The sequence below is a fragment of the Vulpes lagopus genome, chromosome 15 (genome assembly GCF_018345385.1).
Source record: "Vulpes lagopus strain Blue_001 chromosome 15, ASM1834538v1, whole genome shotgun sequence".
NCBI lineage: Eukaryota > Metazoa > Chordata > Mammalia > Carnivora > Canidae > Vulpes > Vulpes lagopus.
In genome coordinates this window covers 28759559-28778690 of record NC_054838.1, presented here as the reverse complement: position 1 = coordinate 28778690, position 19132 = coordinate 28759559, and the positions used below count along the sequence as shown (strand labels likewise).

Genomic DNA, 19132 nt, shown 5'->3' with positions numbered 1-19132 from the left:
CCACTGATCTGCTATATAACTCTTTAAGCAGTACATGTGGGATTCAGAGCCAGACATCTTTGGTTTTAAAACCTATGAACTGGGATGCCTGGGTGGCTCAGCAGTTGAGCATCTGCCTTTGGCTCAGGGCATGATCCTGGGATCCAGGATTGAGTCCTGCATCGGGCTCCCTGCGGGGAGCCTGCTTCTCCATCTGCCTATGTCTCTGCCTCTTTCTCTCTCTGTGTCTCTCATGAATAAATAAATAAAATCTTTAAAAAAAATTGAAATGGATATTGGGTAGGCAAATAGCAGACTCTTCTATAGGGATACATACAGAAGATTGGAAACTGTTTATTTTTTAATTTCTGTTTTTCCCTCTGTTAATTTTTTCCCTCAGTTATAAAATTAATATACAAAGAAAGTCCAAAAAGTTGAAAGAAGAAAAAGTTGAAAGAAGAAACTTTGTATTTAACATCCAAAGCCCTTCTAGTCAAAGTAATCAACCGTTAGCATTTTGGTGTATTTCCTTCTTTTTTAAGGCTTGGTGTTGAGATTTTGCTGTTACTATATATATTTTTTTAAACTTGGAAGATCTTCAATTTTTTTAAAGATTTTATTTATTCATGAGAGAAGAGAAAGAGAGAGAGAGAGAGAGAGAGAGAGATTGGCAGGGACACAGGCAGAGAGAGAAGCGGGCTCCATGCAGGGAGCCCAACGTGGGACTCGATCCCGGGTCTCCAGGGTCATGCCCTGGGCTGAAAGCGGCGCTAAACTGCTGAGCCACCGGGGCTGCCCTGTAACTATATTTTTTAAAATGATTCATCTCATCATCGAATACTTTATAGCTATTACTTTATAGTTACAAATACTTTATAGTTACGTATAATATACTATACATGTTAGAGTCTGCTTTTTCACTTATGAGAAAATGTGATAAGATACTATAAATTCTTCATAAATAGAATTTTTAACAATTGCATAATACTCCATCAAATAGTATGGTTATTCTCCTGGTTTGGGACATTTCGGTTGTTTCTGATTATTTGCTATTATAAATTATTCTGTACTGTATGCTTATTTTCTTAGAATAAAATTTGAGATGTAGAATTACTCAACATTCAAAAGACTTTTACTGTCTAGTGTCAAATTATGACCAAGAGATACTGTGCCCAAGTGAACTTTAGTTGGCCATGTACCGGAAGTTTCGATTTGTTATTCTCTGCAGCATCAGGCATTTTCTAAAAAACCTTTGATAATTGGTGTAATTTGGAGTGAGGTAATGTATCTCTTTATTTAAATTTGCATCTCTTTTTTAGAAAATTGTCATTTAATGAGACTTGAGGGTGGGAATTGGGGGCACCAGATTCTGGCCAAGCTCAACTTTTTAAACCTCTAGGTTTACTTAACCCACTCATCCCTCAGACATTGCAGTTTTGGTTCTTATTTTTAATGCTGCTAAAACCTGTCCAACAATGCCAGCACTGTTCTCAGATCATACCTTCAGGCACTATGCCTACCTCCGAGACAGTCTTTCTCATCTTGTTCCTGCCTTAAGGGTATGTTGAAAACAGCTTTTGTCATTATTTTTGGTGTTTTGATTTCGGCTCCTTTGTGGTTGTTAAAGAGCAGAAAGCAGGCTGTATTTTCTTTGAAAACACATTCATTCATTCTTTCTCTGTTGGGCTCTCTTGCACTGTTTTGTACTTTTGCTTTTGTATCCGTTACTTTTTAAGAAGATTCATATTTTGAATGTCCCTGTGTTATTGATTATGTTATATTAGGCAAGAAAAAGGAGTCTGAAACAATATACTCTAGACCAAAGATTAGATTGTGCAACATTTTAATGATTACATAAAGCCATAATTTCTCAATGAGTTTATTTTTTAGTAGTAAAACCTTTGTTATTTTTAAAATCTTAGAGATACAAAAAGAAAAAATTTTAATGAGCCGTGATGATACTGGTAATCACTTACTAAATGCTAACTGTACAGGCACTTTTCTAAGCCCTTCATTTGTGTTAACTCATCTCTGTTTAGGAGATTCTAAATGACTTTATTTATTTATTTAAAGATTTTATTTATTTATTCATAAGAGAGAGGCAGAGACATAGGCAGAGGGAGAAACAGGCTCCTTGTAGGGAGCCCGATACAGCACTCAATCCCAGGACCCCAGGATCACGCCCCGAGCCAAAGGCAGACACTCAACCACTGAGACACCCAGGAGTCCCTAAATGACTTTATTTAGAATAACATATGTACATGGTTAGAAAATCTAAACTGTGTAATTTACAAAATTGAAAGTGAAATCGTCTTTGTTCTCCTCCATCGCTTTCTTGAAGGGTAAGTACTTTTAGCAATATGAACAAGATATTATAATTTTCCTATAAAACATTTTGATAGCATGCTACATAAATTTATTTGGGAATAAACTGTCATTTCCCTATGAAGTGAAAGGTCAAATAAAGTTTAAAAATAAGCGTGGCAACAGATTGATCTTTATTCCCTTTTGTGTGGTTAGCTCATTTATTTCAGTTAGCAACAGAATGTGATATTCTCCGTTCTCTTTTCTTTTTCTCTTTGCAGCTTGTGGTTATGTTGTGTAGACCGTATTCATTCTCTCTCTCTCTCTCTCTCTCTCTCTCTTTCCCTTTCTTCCACTGAAGCTAGGGAATGAGAGGAAGGTTATTTACAGAATCACCTCACCTGTTTTCCCTTTCCAAAAAAAAACTTGCATTTTGTTTGTTTGTTTGTTTCTTTGTGTTACCAGAAGCTGAGCCACAGAATTTGATGGTACTATAACCCTACTATGTTTGCTTAGTTACCAGGTAGAAAACTAGTGTCATCGGCTGTTTCTCCCAGTATTGCACCCCATGAGGACCCGTCCCATCAGTTCCTGCAGCAGAGCCTTGAAAGGGTGTACAGTCTTCAGCACCTGGACCCTCAGGGAACCCAGGAGCTGCTGGAATTCACCATCCGGTGAGATGACCATCCCTTTCTTTTGACAGAATTATTAACACTTGTTAACATTCAGCATAGCTGTTTTGATTTCTAGTGTTGGCAGTTGCTAGTGTTTCTGAGTCTTGTTTGCCTGCACTCACACATGGTTTTATGACCTGTTTATATTAGCATTAGATTGGAGTTTGAGCATATTACAAAGAAAAGCTCTCTGTGTTCATGACTGGATTGATGATTAGGACAAAACTGAAGAGTTACAAAGAGGCTGTTTTTATTAGCTTTTCTTTTCTTGTGTATTAGTTAGGATGAGTGACAGAAAACGTAGAATAACAGTGGCTTATATAGGAGGAAAGGTTCATTATTTCTCGTGGGGAGGGCAGAGCTGAGATGGTTATCAGGATCCTAGGCGCATTTCTTTCTCTGTCTTCTGCATCAAGTGTTCTCTGCCTAAATATTCAAACTCTGTCCCCTCTGTATTCCAGACTGCAGGAGAAAGGAAAGAGCAGGAGAAGGGCATCATTTCTTCCCCCACTCCCTTTTAAAGGCACTTCCCCAAAGTTGCATGCTTTGATTTTACTTGTATCCCATTGACTAGAACTTAAGTTACATGGCCATATTGAGCTGCTAGGAGCTAAGAAATGCAGTCTTTTTTCTGGGTGACCAGTTCTTAGTAAACATTTGGTGACTCTGATACTCAGAAAGGAGGAGAGGATATTGGGGACCAGCAGACTGTCAGACCTTGTTAGGATATCCTGAATTATATGAAACAAATTGAAATCCATTTGCCTTTAACGAAAGCAGTATTTTTTGCTTTTATAAATAAGGTTTGTGGCAGAGTTAAGCAGCACCCTGACTCTTTACAGAAATAGTTGGTTGACCCTGAAGTGATGCCTCAGTCATGATTTTTCCCCCCTGCTCCCTTAAAGCCATTAGTTTTAGAGGCCACTATCTGAAGTTGTTGGCCCTGAGCCCAGGAAAATAAGATCCACTTTCTGACTCATCCTCACCTAAGTAAACATTGAAGTTTTGTTCTTGATGGTTTTTATCCTATTGGAACTAAAGCAAAGTACAAAATGCAATAAAAGCAAGCCAATTTGGTCATCAGCTGCAGTGCTGGCTATTAGTAGGTGCTCAGTACACACCTTTTGGTCTGATTTGCCTGCATGTTCTGGTAATAGTCCTGCTGGGCTTCAGGCTGGTGAGACCAGTTCTGTGGTCAGTCGTGGGCACTGTTTCTAACTTCAGTGCATTCTGAAGAGGGTGGCCAAGGTGGTGAAAGATCTGGAAAGAAAAGCAGATGGTGAAATAGTTATTGATGACCTACTCTGTTTTACAAAGTTATTGTAGTTAGATGTTACCGTTTCACAGAGAAGAAATGAAACTTTGGGGAGGTGAAGCAACTTGCTAAGAAGTAGCAAACCAGCCTTTGAATCTGGTTTTGACTCTAAAATTTATACTTTGTGACTTGTTGAAATGAAGGCGATTCCTATTTGATCAGGTGACCCCTGGGATTCTACAGAATTTAACTTTTCAGTAGTTGTGGAAAAGCGAAATGTTAGAGTTTCATACAGAAGTTTCTCTGATTAGGACTCTGATCACTTACTTGTTGGTACTAGTTTGTTTGTTGGTTTATTTATTTTAAAAAGATTTTATTTGAGAGAGTGAGAGAGATCAGGAACAAGGGGGAGGGGCACAGGGAGAAGCAGTCTCCTTGCTGAGCAGGAAGCCCAACATAGGACTCGATCCCAGGACCCTGGGATCATGACCTGAGCTGAAACCAAGAGTTGGATGCTTAACCAACTGAGCCACCAAGGCACCCTTGTTGGTACTAGTTTAAAACAAACTTCACTATCATACGCAAGCCATCCCCTTTGTTGTAATCCAAGCAGTCATTTAATCTAACGAGATCTCACCTATAGAAAGTGTGTTTCAGTTAGGATTCTGGGAGATGGTTTGTTTCTAGAATTTGACTTAACTGCTCTGTCTTCACCATTGTACCTTGGGTAGCATATAGGAGCTCGGTAAATATTTATTGAAGAACTGTCATTGTGATGGCTTAACCAAGAATGAAGACTTTTAAGATTTCTTTTTTAAAGATTTTTTATTCATTTATTTGACACAGAGAGAGCACAAGCAGGGGGAGTTGCAAGGAGAGGGAGAAGCAGGCTCCCCACAGAGCAGAGAGCCTGATGTGGGGCTTGATCTCAGAACCCCAGGATCATGACCCAGGCTGAAGGCAGGCAATCGACTGAGCCACCTAGGTGCCCCTTAAGAATTTTATAGATGGCATTTTCTTCTGGCCATATCTCACCTCCAGATGTATATAGATTTGATGTTTTGTAAGGCTCTCCTGTTCTTGATCATAATAAGAGCTGCTGTCTTTTAAGTGCCCCCTATGAACCCACTTTTCTAAGTGCTTTATGAGTTGAGTTTGGAAACAATCTTATGAAAAGTATTCCATTTTTAAAATGAGTGAGGGAGCTGGGGTTCATTCATTTGTTATATGGTTTTTAAAAATCCATCAGATGCTAGGCAGAAGGGGCACAATAGTAAATAAAATAGTCTTTGCTGCTAGGGATCTGACAGCCTCATTGGGGAAGTAGCTAGGTAAATAAGAGATGTATTATTGTGTTTTACATGCTGCAGTATGGGAAGTACAGAGTTCCCTAGGAAAACAGAAGGGCAGCACCTACCCCTTCCTTAGATGGCTAAGCAGTTACCTGAAGAATGAATAAAGTTCACCAAGTGAAGAAGGGAGGAAACTGTCCAGGACAGAATAGCAGAGTCCTAGACTAGAACACAGGTCTAACTCGGCTCTTCCGTCTGGTCACACTGCTGTTTCTGGTTAACAGTTTGTATGACACAAAGTGTCTAGTATAATGAGATACAAAATCCAAAGGAGTTGGTTGGAGCCTTAGTTTTCATCATTTCCTAGGTATGTGATCTTGGGCCTCAACTCCATCATCTGTAATTTGAGGGTACTGTGTAGCTGGTCATAGGATCATTGTGAAGATCATTATTATGACATGTGGAAAGTATTTTGAGAATAGCAGTTGCATAGTGTATAGTTGGTCATTTATGAAATTTTATTTTAAAATTTAAATCATGGAAAAAATTAAAAATAATAAAATTTATTTTTATTTTTTTAAATAATAAAATTTAAATTGTGACTCATTTGACATAGAAGACATGTTCTTGATATTTTGCAAATAAATTCTGTCCAAACTTTATAAATGCTTATTTCCATCATGTGGACAAAGGATTGCTAAAGTTTGTATTCCTGGGAGGGGCACTTTTGCCCTCCCAAATCATATTTGTATAAATATGGCTTAATTTTCAGCTGGTTGTAAATCAGTTTTGTTGTCATCTGTATTTGATGTAGTTGATAAATAAATGAAAAGAGTTTAATACCAAATCAATGAAATATAATATGATAAGATTATTATTTTTATTTTTTAAGGGCTTTTGAAGTTCAGCCAGACTTGAGTTCAAGGCCTGTTTTTGCCATTTATTAATCCTGTGACCTTGGACAAACCACTTAATCTCTGATCTTCTCTTTCATTCTTAGTGAAGTAGGATTAATTGCAGTTCACATTCTTAGGATTGAATGGGCTCAAGTAAAGAAACACCTAGCACACCTAGTATAGTGCACATAGAAGTGCTATTTGTACCTTTCTCATTAAAGAGTTCATAGTTTCCTGAGGGATGTTTAAGCTTAGGCTTCCTGAGGATTGTAGGCATAAAGAGGTATAGAGATGAGACAGTAGGATGACAGCATTTTGTCTAGGGCTAGCATGTTTCTTTTTTTGCTCCTAGGATAGTAGTTCGGATTTCCCATGGCTGGTTGGGTTACATCTTGTTCTGTGCAGTTGAGAACAATTGCTTCAGTGCAGGGTCTGTAGAATAGCTTAATACCTGGCAGCCATCAGCTAATGTATAGTCAGCTGGTCAGTGGCCTCTGTAATTGTAACAGGAGGCAGAATGTTCTGGAGAGGAAGCGGTTTAGAAATAAAGTGATTTGAGGCCGTCTTTGTATGGGAGATATCAGAAATGTGAAAGAGAGAGAGAGACCAGCTGGCATCTTGTAGCATTTCGCAGGTATGGTTAGCTAGTATAGGGTCTTGCCTTTTATTGTGCTGGATTCCAACACATGAGCTAGCTCTCCAGGAACCCCTCAAGCCACCAAAACTTGCAGATGATATATAACCCATAGGCCCCAATTTCTTCAGTCACTTTGGAAATAATTCATTTGGTGCTCCTTTCTAGGGTATTTCCTTCTAATACCAAGGTCCATAGGACACAGCATTAGCTTTTAGAGTTGCATGAGATTAGAGGGAGGGGCTTAGTCAAATGGACAGTTTTGTATAGGCTATTGTGAAATTTTATATGTTATGCCAACCCTGCAGCTCCGCTTCCCTTGTGACCCAAATCTTCAGGTTCTCTACAGCTATCATTTCTATTTAAAATTTGGATGTTGTCATTAAAAAACAAGATAGCTTTGCATGAATGCTTTCTGAAATGGATAATTAGTTCACACACATACACACATGCATGGGCACACACACTCATGCACACACATACGTACACACATACCTCTCCCCAAAGAAGAAGATAGAAAAACCGTGGGGTTTTTGTAGATGTATAGTGTATCCTTAGAAGATTTTAAAAGAAACTGCGAATGGTAGTTGCCCCTGGAAAAGCTGTGCTGGTTAGCAGCACCTTGGGATAGGAAGGTGGACTAATTTAATTGCATATCCTGTAGTATCTTTTGAAATCTGTACCTTATTGGTTTAATCCTATAACTAGGTACGTATTATCTATTCAAAAAATTAAAAAATTTAAATCAGTAATTCCAACCCCCACATAACTATTTTATCTGTGTGTACCACTTTGTATTTTCTTGCTCACAGACAGTTGGGTTTTATATTTTTACATTCACTTTTTCTATACTGGTATCCAGCTAGGATGCTTTTAGTTTCAGATATCCGGGAACCTCATCTCAAACTAGCTTACAGTGGCTTTTTATTTTCTCATATGAATAGAAATCTGAGGCAGCTCTAAGTAGGGTATGGTCAAGTAGTTCATTTATATCTTTATAGACCCAGTTCTCTGTCTGTTTGGATTTTATTTGTCCTCAACATTTGCTTTATCCCAAGGCTTTTTTCTTTTAGAGTTACAGTATGGCTGCCAGTGGCAATCAGGACTAATCTGAACTACTCTTGTTCAGTCTAGGGTGTGATAGAGATGGAGGCAGACCCACAGAGAGACAATATCCAACCTGCTCCAAGTGTGGAATAGAAGTCCTTCAATTAGGACTAAGAAGGCCAACTTAGGTCACATAGCCAAGGAGATGACATATACAAATTGGCTTAGTTTCGTCGGAGTCTACCTGGAAATGGGTTTGAGGACACCTTTCCCTGAACAAAATCAAGGTTCAGTTAGGAAGAATGTAGAGAATGGCTAACTGGGTAGGAAGCTAACAAAATCTACTACAATATCTTAAAAAAAATTTTTTTCCTGATGATACAAAAAATACTTGTCTATAATATAAAACACTTGGAAAATAAAGCCCAATTGGGAGAAGGGGGTAAAAAGTACCTTCATACCTCTGTCCAAAAAACCACTGTGCTGTATTTTTCTCCTACATAGAGTTTTCACGTAGTTAAGGTCATATACCTTATTACCATTTTATATTTTAACATCTGTAGAGTGTTCCAGTATAAGAGTGGAATATTGTGGGGCATAAAGCATTTCATTTCTGTTTGATATTTCTCTTAGTATTATGTCTCAGCATAAAGCTACTGATCAAAATATTTGGCCATATGTATGACTTACAGCAGTACAGTTTTACTTGCCAAAAGAATTGTATCAGCCTAGGGATGCTTGGGTGGCTCAGTGGTTGGGCATCTGCCTTCGGCCCGGGGCATGATCCTGGAGTCCCGGGATCAAGTCCCGCATTGGGCTCCCTGTAGGGAGCCTGCTTCTCCCTCTGCCTGTGTCTCTCTGCCTCTCTCTCCTGTCTCTCATGAATAAATAAATAAAATTTTCTAAAAAAATTTGTATCAGCTTAAACTGCTATCAAAATGTGAGTGAACCAATTTCATTATAACCACTCCAGCCTTGGGGGCCATCATTTAAAAATTTATGACCAATTTACTAGGTATAAAGTGGTAAAATGCTTTTGATGTGATCTTTATATGACTGTCATTCTCCCAATCCAATGTTGGGCTTGGGGTTTTCTTGACTGCAGGGATCTGCAAAGACTTGGAGAACTTCAGTCTGAACTAGCAGGAGTTGCTGACTTCTCAGCTACCTATCTTCGGTGTCAGCTTCTTCTCATCAAGGTTAGTTTGGATCCATTATGTTTGTGATTGTGATTATTATGTGCATAAAATACATAAGAAAGCAATTTAATGGATTTGGCAGTTCTTGAGGCTGTAAGTGTAAATATGTACAGTCTTTTGCAGCTGCTTAGCAGTGGAAACATTATGTACTCTGCAGTGTAATTATATTAGTCTCTAATTAAAGAATTGTTAACTTGTGTGGGAATTTACATTTTTTAATTTGGGAGGTTTCATTTATCATTATATAATTAGAGCAGATTGGATAATCATTTTCTTTAGAAGCCTAAAGATTTTTCATTTTTTTAAATAATTTGATTAGCAGAGAACTTTTATATTATTTTCTTAAAATGCCGATTTCACTTTGCCCAAATCTTACTAATTAAAGGTTGATTTCACTGTTCTTAAAATAGCCACCTTACTGACATTCCGTATTAGGTAGTCAGATTGTATATATATACACACACACACAATTGGTAGCCAGGAAAGGAAGCTCTTTCAGTTAGCTTTCACCTTCTGCAGCAGAGGTCTGTTCTAAATTTAGGCTTAGGACTTAGGAGACCCCTTCTCACTTGATAAGCCTTTATCTTGGGTTTAGTTCCAAGCATTGTTAGTCCTTTTCTTTTCCCCCATTGTTAGTCTTTAAAGTGATTGTAAGAGGCACCTGGGTGGCTGGCTCAATGGTTGAGCCTTTGGCTCAGGTCATGATCCTGGGGTTCTGGGATCAAGTCCCTCATCAGGCTCCCTGCAAGGAGCCTGGTTCTCCCTCTGCCTATGTCTCTGCCTCTCTCTGTGTGTTTCTCATGAATGAATAAATAAAATCTTAAAAAAGAATAAAGTGATTATGATTATGATTATGATTAAGCCAGAATAAATGGAGTCATTAGAAATTATTTCTTACTTAAGATGTGTGAGGTTAGGGTTTTGCAGGTATGTGTATATATGTGGAAGGAGGTGTGTACACTGAAGTGGGTTGGGATTTAGACAGCTCTTGTTTGGCAAGATAGATTCTTTCAAATGTATATATACCTGTGGAACTACAACCACAGTCAAGATATAGAACATTTTCATTATCCCAAAAGGCTCTTCTGTGGCCTTTGCAGAGTTGTTTTGCCTTTCCAAGTTTCCATGAAACAGGGCTGATAATAATTCTACTTAGGTAAGGGTTGGTAACAAGCAGAGTGTGTGAGAGCCCTTTGCCTAGTATCTGATACATAGTGAGTGCCATGTCAGTGTTGGTTCTTTTTTTGGCTTGCTATTTTCTCCATAGGAAAACAAGCAGGTCTTTAAAAAGAATCTACTTTTCTATAGTAGGAAAAGAAAAGAAATTATCCTACAAAGAACACAGAACTATGTTCATTCAGTGTCGTGGAGTGGCAGGGTAGGTAAGGGATAAAGACTTAGAACCAAAGGCATGCAGGCAGGTAGGTATGGATTATAGGGTAAAAGCTAAGTAAAATTTGGCATATCTACTGACAGTATATTCTGTAGCCAGTAATGATCTTTATGAAGAATTATACATCATGACAAAATACAGTATAATGTTATGTATTAAAAAAAAGCATACACAATTCTGCTTTTACACTACAACTATATAAAAAGCATATATATAAGAAATGATTAGAAGTGAATTTTCAAAAACTACTACTCTGTGAAGGGTAGTATGATCTGGGTGCTTTAAAATTTTTTGTATGTATAGTTTAGACCAGCTACTTTCTACCTGGATAGTCACCAGGTTCATGTGACTCCTGAGTACTCGAAATGTTAGTTCAAATTGAGATGTACTATAAGGGCAGCCCGGGTGGCTCAGCGGTTTAGCACGGCCTTCAGCCCAGGGCATGATTCTGGAGACCCGGGATTGGGTCCCACTTGGGCTCCCTACATGGAGCCTGCTTCTCCCTCTGCCTGTGTCTCTGCCTCTCTCTCTCTCTCTCTCTCTCTCTCTCTGTGTGTCTCTCATGAATAAATAAATAAAATCTAAAAAAAAAAAAATCTTAAAAAAAAAAAGAGATGTGCTATAAATGCAAAATACACGCTGATTTCTGAGACTTAGTATGAAAAAAGAATATAAACTATTAACTTTAAAAAATACTAATTTAAAAAGAATACTGATTTTATAGTGGAATTATATCTTAAATATACTAGGTTAAGTAGACTACTTCCATAATTAATTTCACCTTGTCAACTTTTAAAAATGTGGCTACTAGAAAATGTAAAATTATATGTAAGGTTTGTTTTACAATTTTTTTAAAAAGATTTTATTAATGGAGTAGGGGTGTAGAAGCAGAGGGAGAAGCAGACTTCTGAGCAGGGAGCCCAATGCAGGGCTTGATCCCAGAACCCTGAAATCATGACCTGAGCTGAAACCAAGAGTTGGACGCTTAGCTGACTTAGCCACCCAGGAGCCCCTTGTGTTATATTTCCACTGGATATTGTTAGTCTAGGTTTTCTGTAAAGCTATTAGGCTATGTCTACAATTAAGAAGGACTGAAAATAAGGGACTACAGAAGAGATCAGAAATGGGGCCATACAGCTGAGAGGAGAGATATGAAAGGTATAATTGTGGCTCTTAGTGATAGTTTTGAACATAGAGAGATTGAGGGAGAGGGAGGAATCTACAAAAGCTTCTAGATTTCTAATGTGGGTATGTCAATAAGGTGATGGGGCTCTTCAAAGGATAGTGAACATGGGGCAAAATAAAAGAACCACAGTCAGAGAAGAAGGGTTTAGGCAGCCAAGGTAGCCTAGCGGCAGTAGGAACAAGAAGGGAAAGAGCCCTGGAAGCTCGCTTGCTTGCACATTTTGGTGAGACCTACATGGTTCCTGCCCTCTGCTTGCAAGCACTGGTCTGATCTGGATATAGGGCCTTAGAACCAGGAATTCGATTGAATGAGGAGGAATTCAGACCTTTGGTTTCCTCTTTCTCTATAACAGGGCTTACTAGCTTAAAAGAATAAGATTGAGAGGAAGTCCTAATCCAGTAGATTTCCAAAGCAAAACAAACACGGAAGGTTCAAATGATATATGCCAATCTTGGTGACCTCTGTGTTCTTTTCTCTCCTGATTTGTCTATGTAGGCCTTGCAAGAAAAGTTGTGGAATGTGGCTGCCCCTTTATATTTGAAGCAGAGTGACTTGGCCTCCGCAGCAGCAAAACAGGTAAGCATATTGGGACCTTCTCAAATGGATCTCTGTCCAGAATTGTCTAAGCTGGAACCAGAGGCTTTCACATGGTTCCACGCTTCTGCTGTGCCCTCCTCAGTTCCAGCCCATGACAGAAGTTAGTAATAGGAGAAGCAGCATAATTAGCCCACACGGTAGTCACTTTGGAGACAGGGATCTCGGTTCTAGTCTCAGCTTGACCTCTAATTTGTTGGATGATACTGAAGTTGCTTAACTTCCTGGATTTTTCCTTCTCTGTAAAATATGGCAACTTAACTGGATGATTTCTAAGTAGCTTTAGTGTTCTAAAATATTATCAATTTGTATTTCAGATATACTAAAATCCAATCAATACGGTCATGAATCTTTCATCTGAAAATGTAGCTGAACTCATTTTGAAGTTTTTATTTTTAGCCTGCACCATCTCTTGAATATTAAAATGTCCTTATGTACTCCTCAGTTCATTAAATAGCATTTAATTATATGTACCTTGAGTTTATTTCTTTGTAGCTTTGATCAGTTTCCCTTCATTCTTAGGCATTGGGATTTGGTGAACTCTTCTGGGTCCTGTCTTCCAGGTAGTGAGTCTATATATGACACAGTGATTATGACCCAGTAGCAAGCTAATCACTGTTACATTATAGTTACTAAATGATTTCAAATCTATTTTAATTAACACAGTAGTCTCATTAGGAAGAATAAATATTAAGTCATTTTATAGATTAAATAGTTAAGGCCTAGCAAGGTTAAATTTATAGAGGTATAGGCAGTAGAATTAGGAAATTCAGCCCAGATCTTCTGATACCCATTGTGTTTTCTTCCCACTACTCTATTTAATCTCTCCTCTGATCCAGACTTCCTTGAAGATCTGCTGTGTAGCTATTGTAGGGGAGTAGAACCTAATGACTAGAGCCCCTGAATGGGAGGGATGGGACCAGAGAGTAGTAGCCTAGAAGAAAGAGGGCAAAGGAATTACCATTGCTGGGTGACAGATACTGTGCAAAAACGCTTTCCATGCTCCATTTTTATCCTTTAAATTTTATGACTTGGGGGCTATTTCTTCCCTCTTTACAGATAGGAAAACTGAGGCACTGTGTAATTAGTTAACTTGTTTTTCTGCCAGTTGTCGGAGAGCCTGGAGTCCTTTCTCTGACCTCAAAACCCTCAGGAAGGGAAGCACAGAATGGCGAGAGAAATGTCATTTGGATGGGAGTAGCTGATTTGGGTAGAATAGAGCAAGAACTTAATGCACTGGGTCATAGACATTGTTTTCTGCACTTGTTCTCTGTTCAAACTCCCTTCAGTAGACCAGGCACATAGAACAATCTGCCTGGATGATTAATACATGGTTAATGGTTCCTGATGCCAAATTCTTGAGGACTTTTCCTAGGGTTGGGCTTCCATACAGTGTTTACTCATTTGTTCCCACAGCACAGTAGTTTTGGTTTAGGGCAATAAGCAGTGCTTTACAATTTTATCTCATAAGATACACTATATTAATTTCTCTCAATACATATTAATCTCTCAGATTGTCCTGATTTCTCTCACTATAGGCACTTAAATAATCTCAGTTCAGTGTTAAAGCATAAGCATTAAAAAAGAACTTAGTTCAGAATTTTCGCCTAGAATTCTGTGCTTCTCTCAAGACTGTTATGATATTTTTACTGATCATTAATTACCTTTCCTTCTAGATCATGGAAGAGACCTACAAAATGGAATTCATGTACAGTGGTGTGGAGAATAAACAGGTGGTGATTATACATCACATGAGGCTGCAGGCCAAAGCCTTGCAACTTATAGTAACAGCACGGACTACTCGAGGGTAAGATGTGTGGCCAGCCAAAAGGGGTGGCACAATCCTTTCAAAGACACTTACAGATACATTGAGAGATCTCACCACGGTTAATGAGAAGTGAAAAGATATTGGGAAAAATTTGCTAAGGGGCCAATTCTTCATTTTTTCCAGATATTCCAGGTTCTATCTTTGGGTCAAACTAGGTCTCTGGAAAACCCCTCTACTGGCTCTCTGTAGCCTACAGCACAACATAGGACTTCACAAGCAACAAGGACATTCTTGTTGTCTAGATCTCTTTAAGAATTTAGCGCCAGGAGCCATTTTTTTCTTCTGAAGGGACTCATAAGCTCTTCCAGGCATTAAACACAAAAGAAAAGATTGAATGTATTGTGTAGTGAGACTACCTTGTTCAAACCCACACCTCTCCACTTATTGGTTGTTAGATTTTGCATGATATTTTTTTAAGCTTCTCTGTGCCTTGTTTCCCTGTCTGTAAAAAGAGAATGATGACAGCATCTGTCTTACGGCGTTTTTATGAAGAATAAATAGGATAATACATGGAGAAGCACTTAACATGGTACGTGGTACATAGTAAGAGCTCACTGTTAGACTTTCTAATAGAATTGCTATATTTAGGGCAGCCCAGGTGGCGCAGCGGTTTAGTGCCGCCTGCAGCCCCGGGCGTGATCCTGGAGACCTGGGATGGAGAGTCCCATGTCGGGCTCCCTGCATGGAGCCTGCTTCTCCCTCTGCCTGTGTCTCTGCCTCTCTCTCTCTTTCTCTCTCTCTCTCTGTGTCGCTCATGAATAAATAAATAAAATCTTAAAAAAAAAAAAAAGAATTGCCATATTTAATCGATTCTAAAATGCACAATTTAAATTTTAACTTGTCTGGGATCCCTGGGTGGCACAGCAGTTTGGCGCCTGCCTTTGGCCCGGAGCGCGATCCTGGAGACCCGGGACCAAATCCCACGTCGGGCTCCCAGTGCATGGAGCCTGCTTCTCCCTCTACCTGTGTCTCTGCCTCTCTTTCTCTCTCTCTGTGTGACTATCATAAATAAATAAAAATTAAAAAAAAATAAATTTTAACTTGTCTGAAATAAGATATTTTGATGATGTGCCATACTTTGATTGAAAGCGGGTTTTTTTGTTTCTTGATGTTTCATAAAATAAAGGATGGTGGCATCATAGATTTGATACAATGTAGTAGCTCATTCCCAGGTGGAAGGCACATCTGATACTCAGTCTAGTGGTTATGTCAATCTAAAAGCATATAGAAAGAAATATATTTAAGTAAGCACTGAAAAATACCAGGTCAGAAAGAACATTCTGAATGTTATTTTATTTTTTCACTTATCTTGACAGTGATAAAATCAGGTAGTGATTTAATCTTACAGACAGCCATACATTCATTTAACAAATGTTTAATCCCTACTATTTGCCAGTCATAGCTGAGCAAAGATAGGTGCTAGTTTGGCATCTACACTTTTTTATTTAAAGACGATAGATAGATATATTCTTCAGAGTGTGTATGATTATTGTAAAAAATGTAAATATTGCAGAGTAAGTGAAGGTTCTCTGGCAATCTACCCCTTCTAAAACAACTGTCAACAGACTCTTCCCAAGCTAGTTAAATACATATGGATTATAAATGTGTATGTATTAATATAAAATGGAATCATACTATACTTTGTGCTCTGTTTCCTTTTCGCTTCATCCAGTGATATTCCATGTCTCCACATCATTATACAAAGACTGTAATGTATTTCATCTTTACTAGTACTGTAGTATTTTATACTTTCCATTTGTATGCACTTTTCTTTCTTTCTTTCTTTCCTTCTTTCTTTCTTTCTTTCTTTCTTTCTTCTTCTTTCTTTTCTTTTCTTTTCTTTTCTTTCTTCTTTTTTTCTTTTCTATTCTTTCTTTCTTTCTTCTTTCTTTCTTTCTTTCTTTCTCTTTCTTTTCCTTCCTTCCTTCCTTCCTTCCTTCCTTCCTTCCTTCCTTTCTTTTTCTTTCTTGACTTTTGTTAGATTGGTGGTTTTCTTCATTTCTTCCAGCGGTTTGAAAGTTCTGACCCTACTTCTAACCTTTTCAAAAGAGAGGCAGTAAAAGGTTAAGAGGGTTGTGGTTCCTATTGCTTAGACCCAGATCTTGACTCCCACCATTTGCAAACTTAGTGACCTCAGACAGGTTACTTAAGGCTTCTGTGCCTCAATTTGTTAACCACGAGTTAAACTGGGATAATACTAATATCTGCTTTGCCCTCACAGGATCATTGTAAGGATTACCAAATTATTATATGTAAAGCTCTTAAAATACTGCCTGACTCATTCAAGAAATACTTGATAAATGTTAGCTGACATTAGTGTATAAATAGTATTTTTACTTATATTTTAAATACATTCAACTTATATTTATCAGCGTGAAAAGTTAAATAGACTTTATGGTTACTTCCAGCAAGATCCTATCAGATCAAGATGAAAGTTGTGTTTTTATTTGTCTCATACTGTTAAATAATTTGGAATTTAGTTTCAGCTTATTATGTTTTTATTATATATCTCTTATTTTAAAAATCTTCTTTAAAGTATGCATTAATCTTTTAGGTACTTTTTCAGAATTAGTTCCAAATTGCTCACCACTTTTTTTTTTTTTTTTTTTTTTTGGTACCACAGTTGCTTTTTGAAATTCCTTGTTCTAATTCACTATTTGACTAGAACACGGTCTAGTTCTTGTTTTTCTGAATAAGTATATGAGACCCTGCATGTCTGAAACTGCCTTTCTTTTGCTCTTATACATAATTGGAGTTCTTTCAGAACTCTGTAAATCTTGCTGTGTTACTGTTTAGTATTGAATGTTACAGTTAGAATGTCTGATGTCTGTCTGGTTATCTTTCCTTTATAGGGAGCTTATTTTTCTTGGTTCAGAGCTACCAACTTTTTTTTTAAGAATTCAGAAATTCTACCAGGATATGTGTAGGTTTATGTTCCTTTTCAGTGTTCTCACTGACCTTCAATGGGACTCAGAAGTATAAATTCAACTCAGGGACCTTTTCCCCTCCATTGTTTCTCTAATCACTACTGCTTGCATCCACTCCAGTCTGTCATACTGGATGTTGTGTCTTCTGGATGTTTTCCTTATCTCTTATCTTTTTTTTTTTTTCATAATTTCAATTTCTTAGTTTTTCTACTCTTCTGCATAAATTCCTTAATATGCTCCTTTTAGGTTACTGCTTCAGTTTTCCTCACTTTTCATTGTACTATTCCTTTACTATTGAGTTGTTTTCATTATTGCTGTTCATTTCCAAGTGTGCTTTCTTCTGTGTGCCCTTTCTGTAGCATTTTCTCTTGATTTATCAGTGCAGTATCCTTTCATAACTCCTCTTTAATCTCACTGACATTATTTATTAGAATGTTTAAAGTTTTCTGTACTTTCTTGCCTTGACTTTATCTCATTGAGGTCTGCTTGGTCTCTGATTATCTTTATAATGTCTAGTAATTTCCCATTGTCTTTGCATACTTACAAGTCAGCTGCAAGTCAGTGTTTGATTGCCCAGTGGACTTCACTTTTCTCCTGCTTTGCTTCTTCATGTCAAGAAAAAAGTGGATGTTCTTAATGGTAAAGACCTACTTCACATAGCATGTAGTTGAGGCTTTCTGCTCTGTTTGGGGCTTAAGAGAGGGTTCCCAAATCTTTATTTTGGAAGTTCTCCAAGATGACTCTATATAAGTAGGCCCCAAATTGATGCTGCTTGGCCAAATTGCTTTCCTTTCACCCTCTGCTTAGCTGGAGGTGTCCTTTCCAGCCCTCTCCTGGAGATCTTCAGTAGGTGAACCTCACTATCAAATTTCAGTTCCATTTCTGGTAGTTTATCAGAGTTAAGAAAGTTTCAAGTGCTACCTGTTTTTTAGGAAAAGAATTCAAATGTGTGTTGCTTGTAGAGTAAGTTTCCATTTGTCATTTCTCGTTTACTTGTTCATTCAGCAGGTATTTATTGAATAACTGCTTGTGTCAGGAAATATATATCAGGATGATTAATACAAAATCCCTATTCTCATGGAGCTTACATTTCAGAAGAAAGACTAAACTAGGTTATTAAGAGCCTTAGCACCAGTAGGGTGCCTAGGTAGCTCAGTTGGTTAAGCAACTGACTCTTGGTTTGGGCTCAGGTCATGATCTCATGGGTCATGGGATTGAGCCCAACGCAGGGCTCTGCACTCAGTGGGAAGTCTGCTTCAGGATTCTCTTCCTTTGCCCTTCCCTGCCACCCCCACCTCCACCGCTGCTTCCCTGCTCTTGTGCACTCTCTTTCAAATAAATAAATATTAAATCTTAAAAAAAAAAAAAAACAACTCATTTTTTTCCCCATGTTTTTATGTAAGGAAAGAGTGTTTTTCTTCACTGGCACTTTATTCCTGTAATGAATAATACATTAATGAAAATAAATGAAAAGTTTTATTCAGAAATTACAAGAAATAAAGAGTCAAGGTAGTAAAGAAAGAACATAGTCTATCTTTGGGCAGAATAGTAACAAAACCTTTTCCCCTTCTGCATGAGAATCTGACCTTTGATTAACTTTTTAGTCTGTTCCTTAGAAACCTGGTAGCATTAGCTATATTACTAGGTAACGCTGCCATAGTAGAAATGATCACTGAGAAAATTGCATGTAGAACAGAAGGAACCATCAATGAACTGTAATTACTTGGTACAGATACCATAGCTTTGGCCTCCATTGAGTGCATTGATTTTTCTAACTGGAAGGTATGCCTATGAATTTGTTTCAAGAGATGTTAGCACCTGTGAAGCATGAGACTTCTAACCCAGGATGGTCTTCAAGCTCACCAGATGTAGAGGTTATCTCCTTGCACCCCAGCTGTCCATCCACGGCAAGATCAGAGCTCCC

At 38.0% G+C, this 19132-nt stretch overlaps 1 protein-coding gene across 2 annotated transcripts in view; it reads left to right on the top strand.

Annotated features, from left to right (window-relative positions):
* INTS4 (integrator complex subunit 4) overlaps positions 1–19132 on the top strand; it is a 110220-nt gene that overhangs the window by 79828 nt on the left and 11260 nt on the right. For both annotated transcript variants that reach the window (XM_041730418.1, XM_041730419.1), the window contains exons 14-18: positions 1405–1538; positions 2800–2957; positions 9187–9280; positions 12355–12435; positions 14130–14260. In XM_041730418.1, the coding sequence (XP_041586352.1) occupies positions 1405–1538; positions 2800–2957; positions 9187–9280; positions 12355–12435; positions 14130–14260 (598 nt within the window). The remainder of the gene's footprint in view (positions 1–1404; positions 1539–2799; positions 2958–9186; positions 9281–12354; positions 12436–14129; positions 14261–19132) is intronic.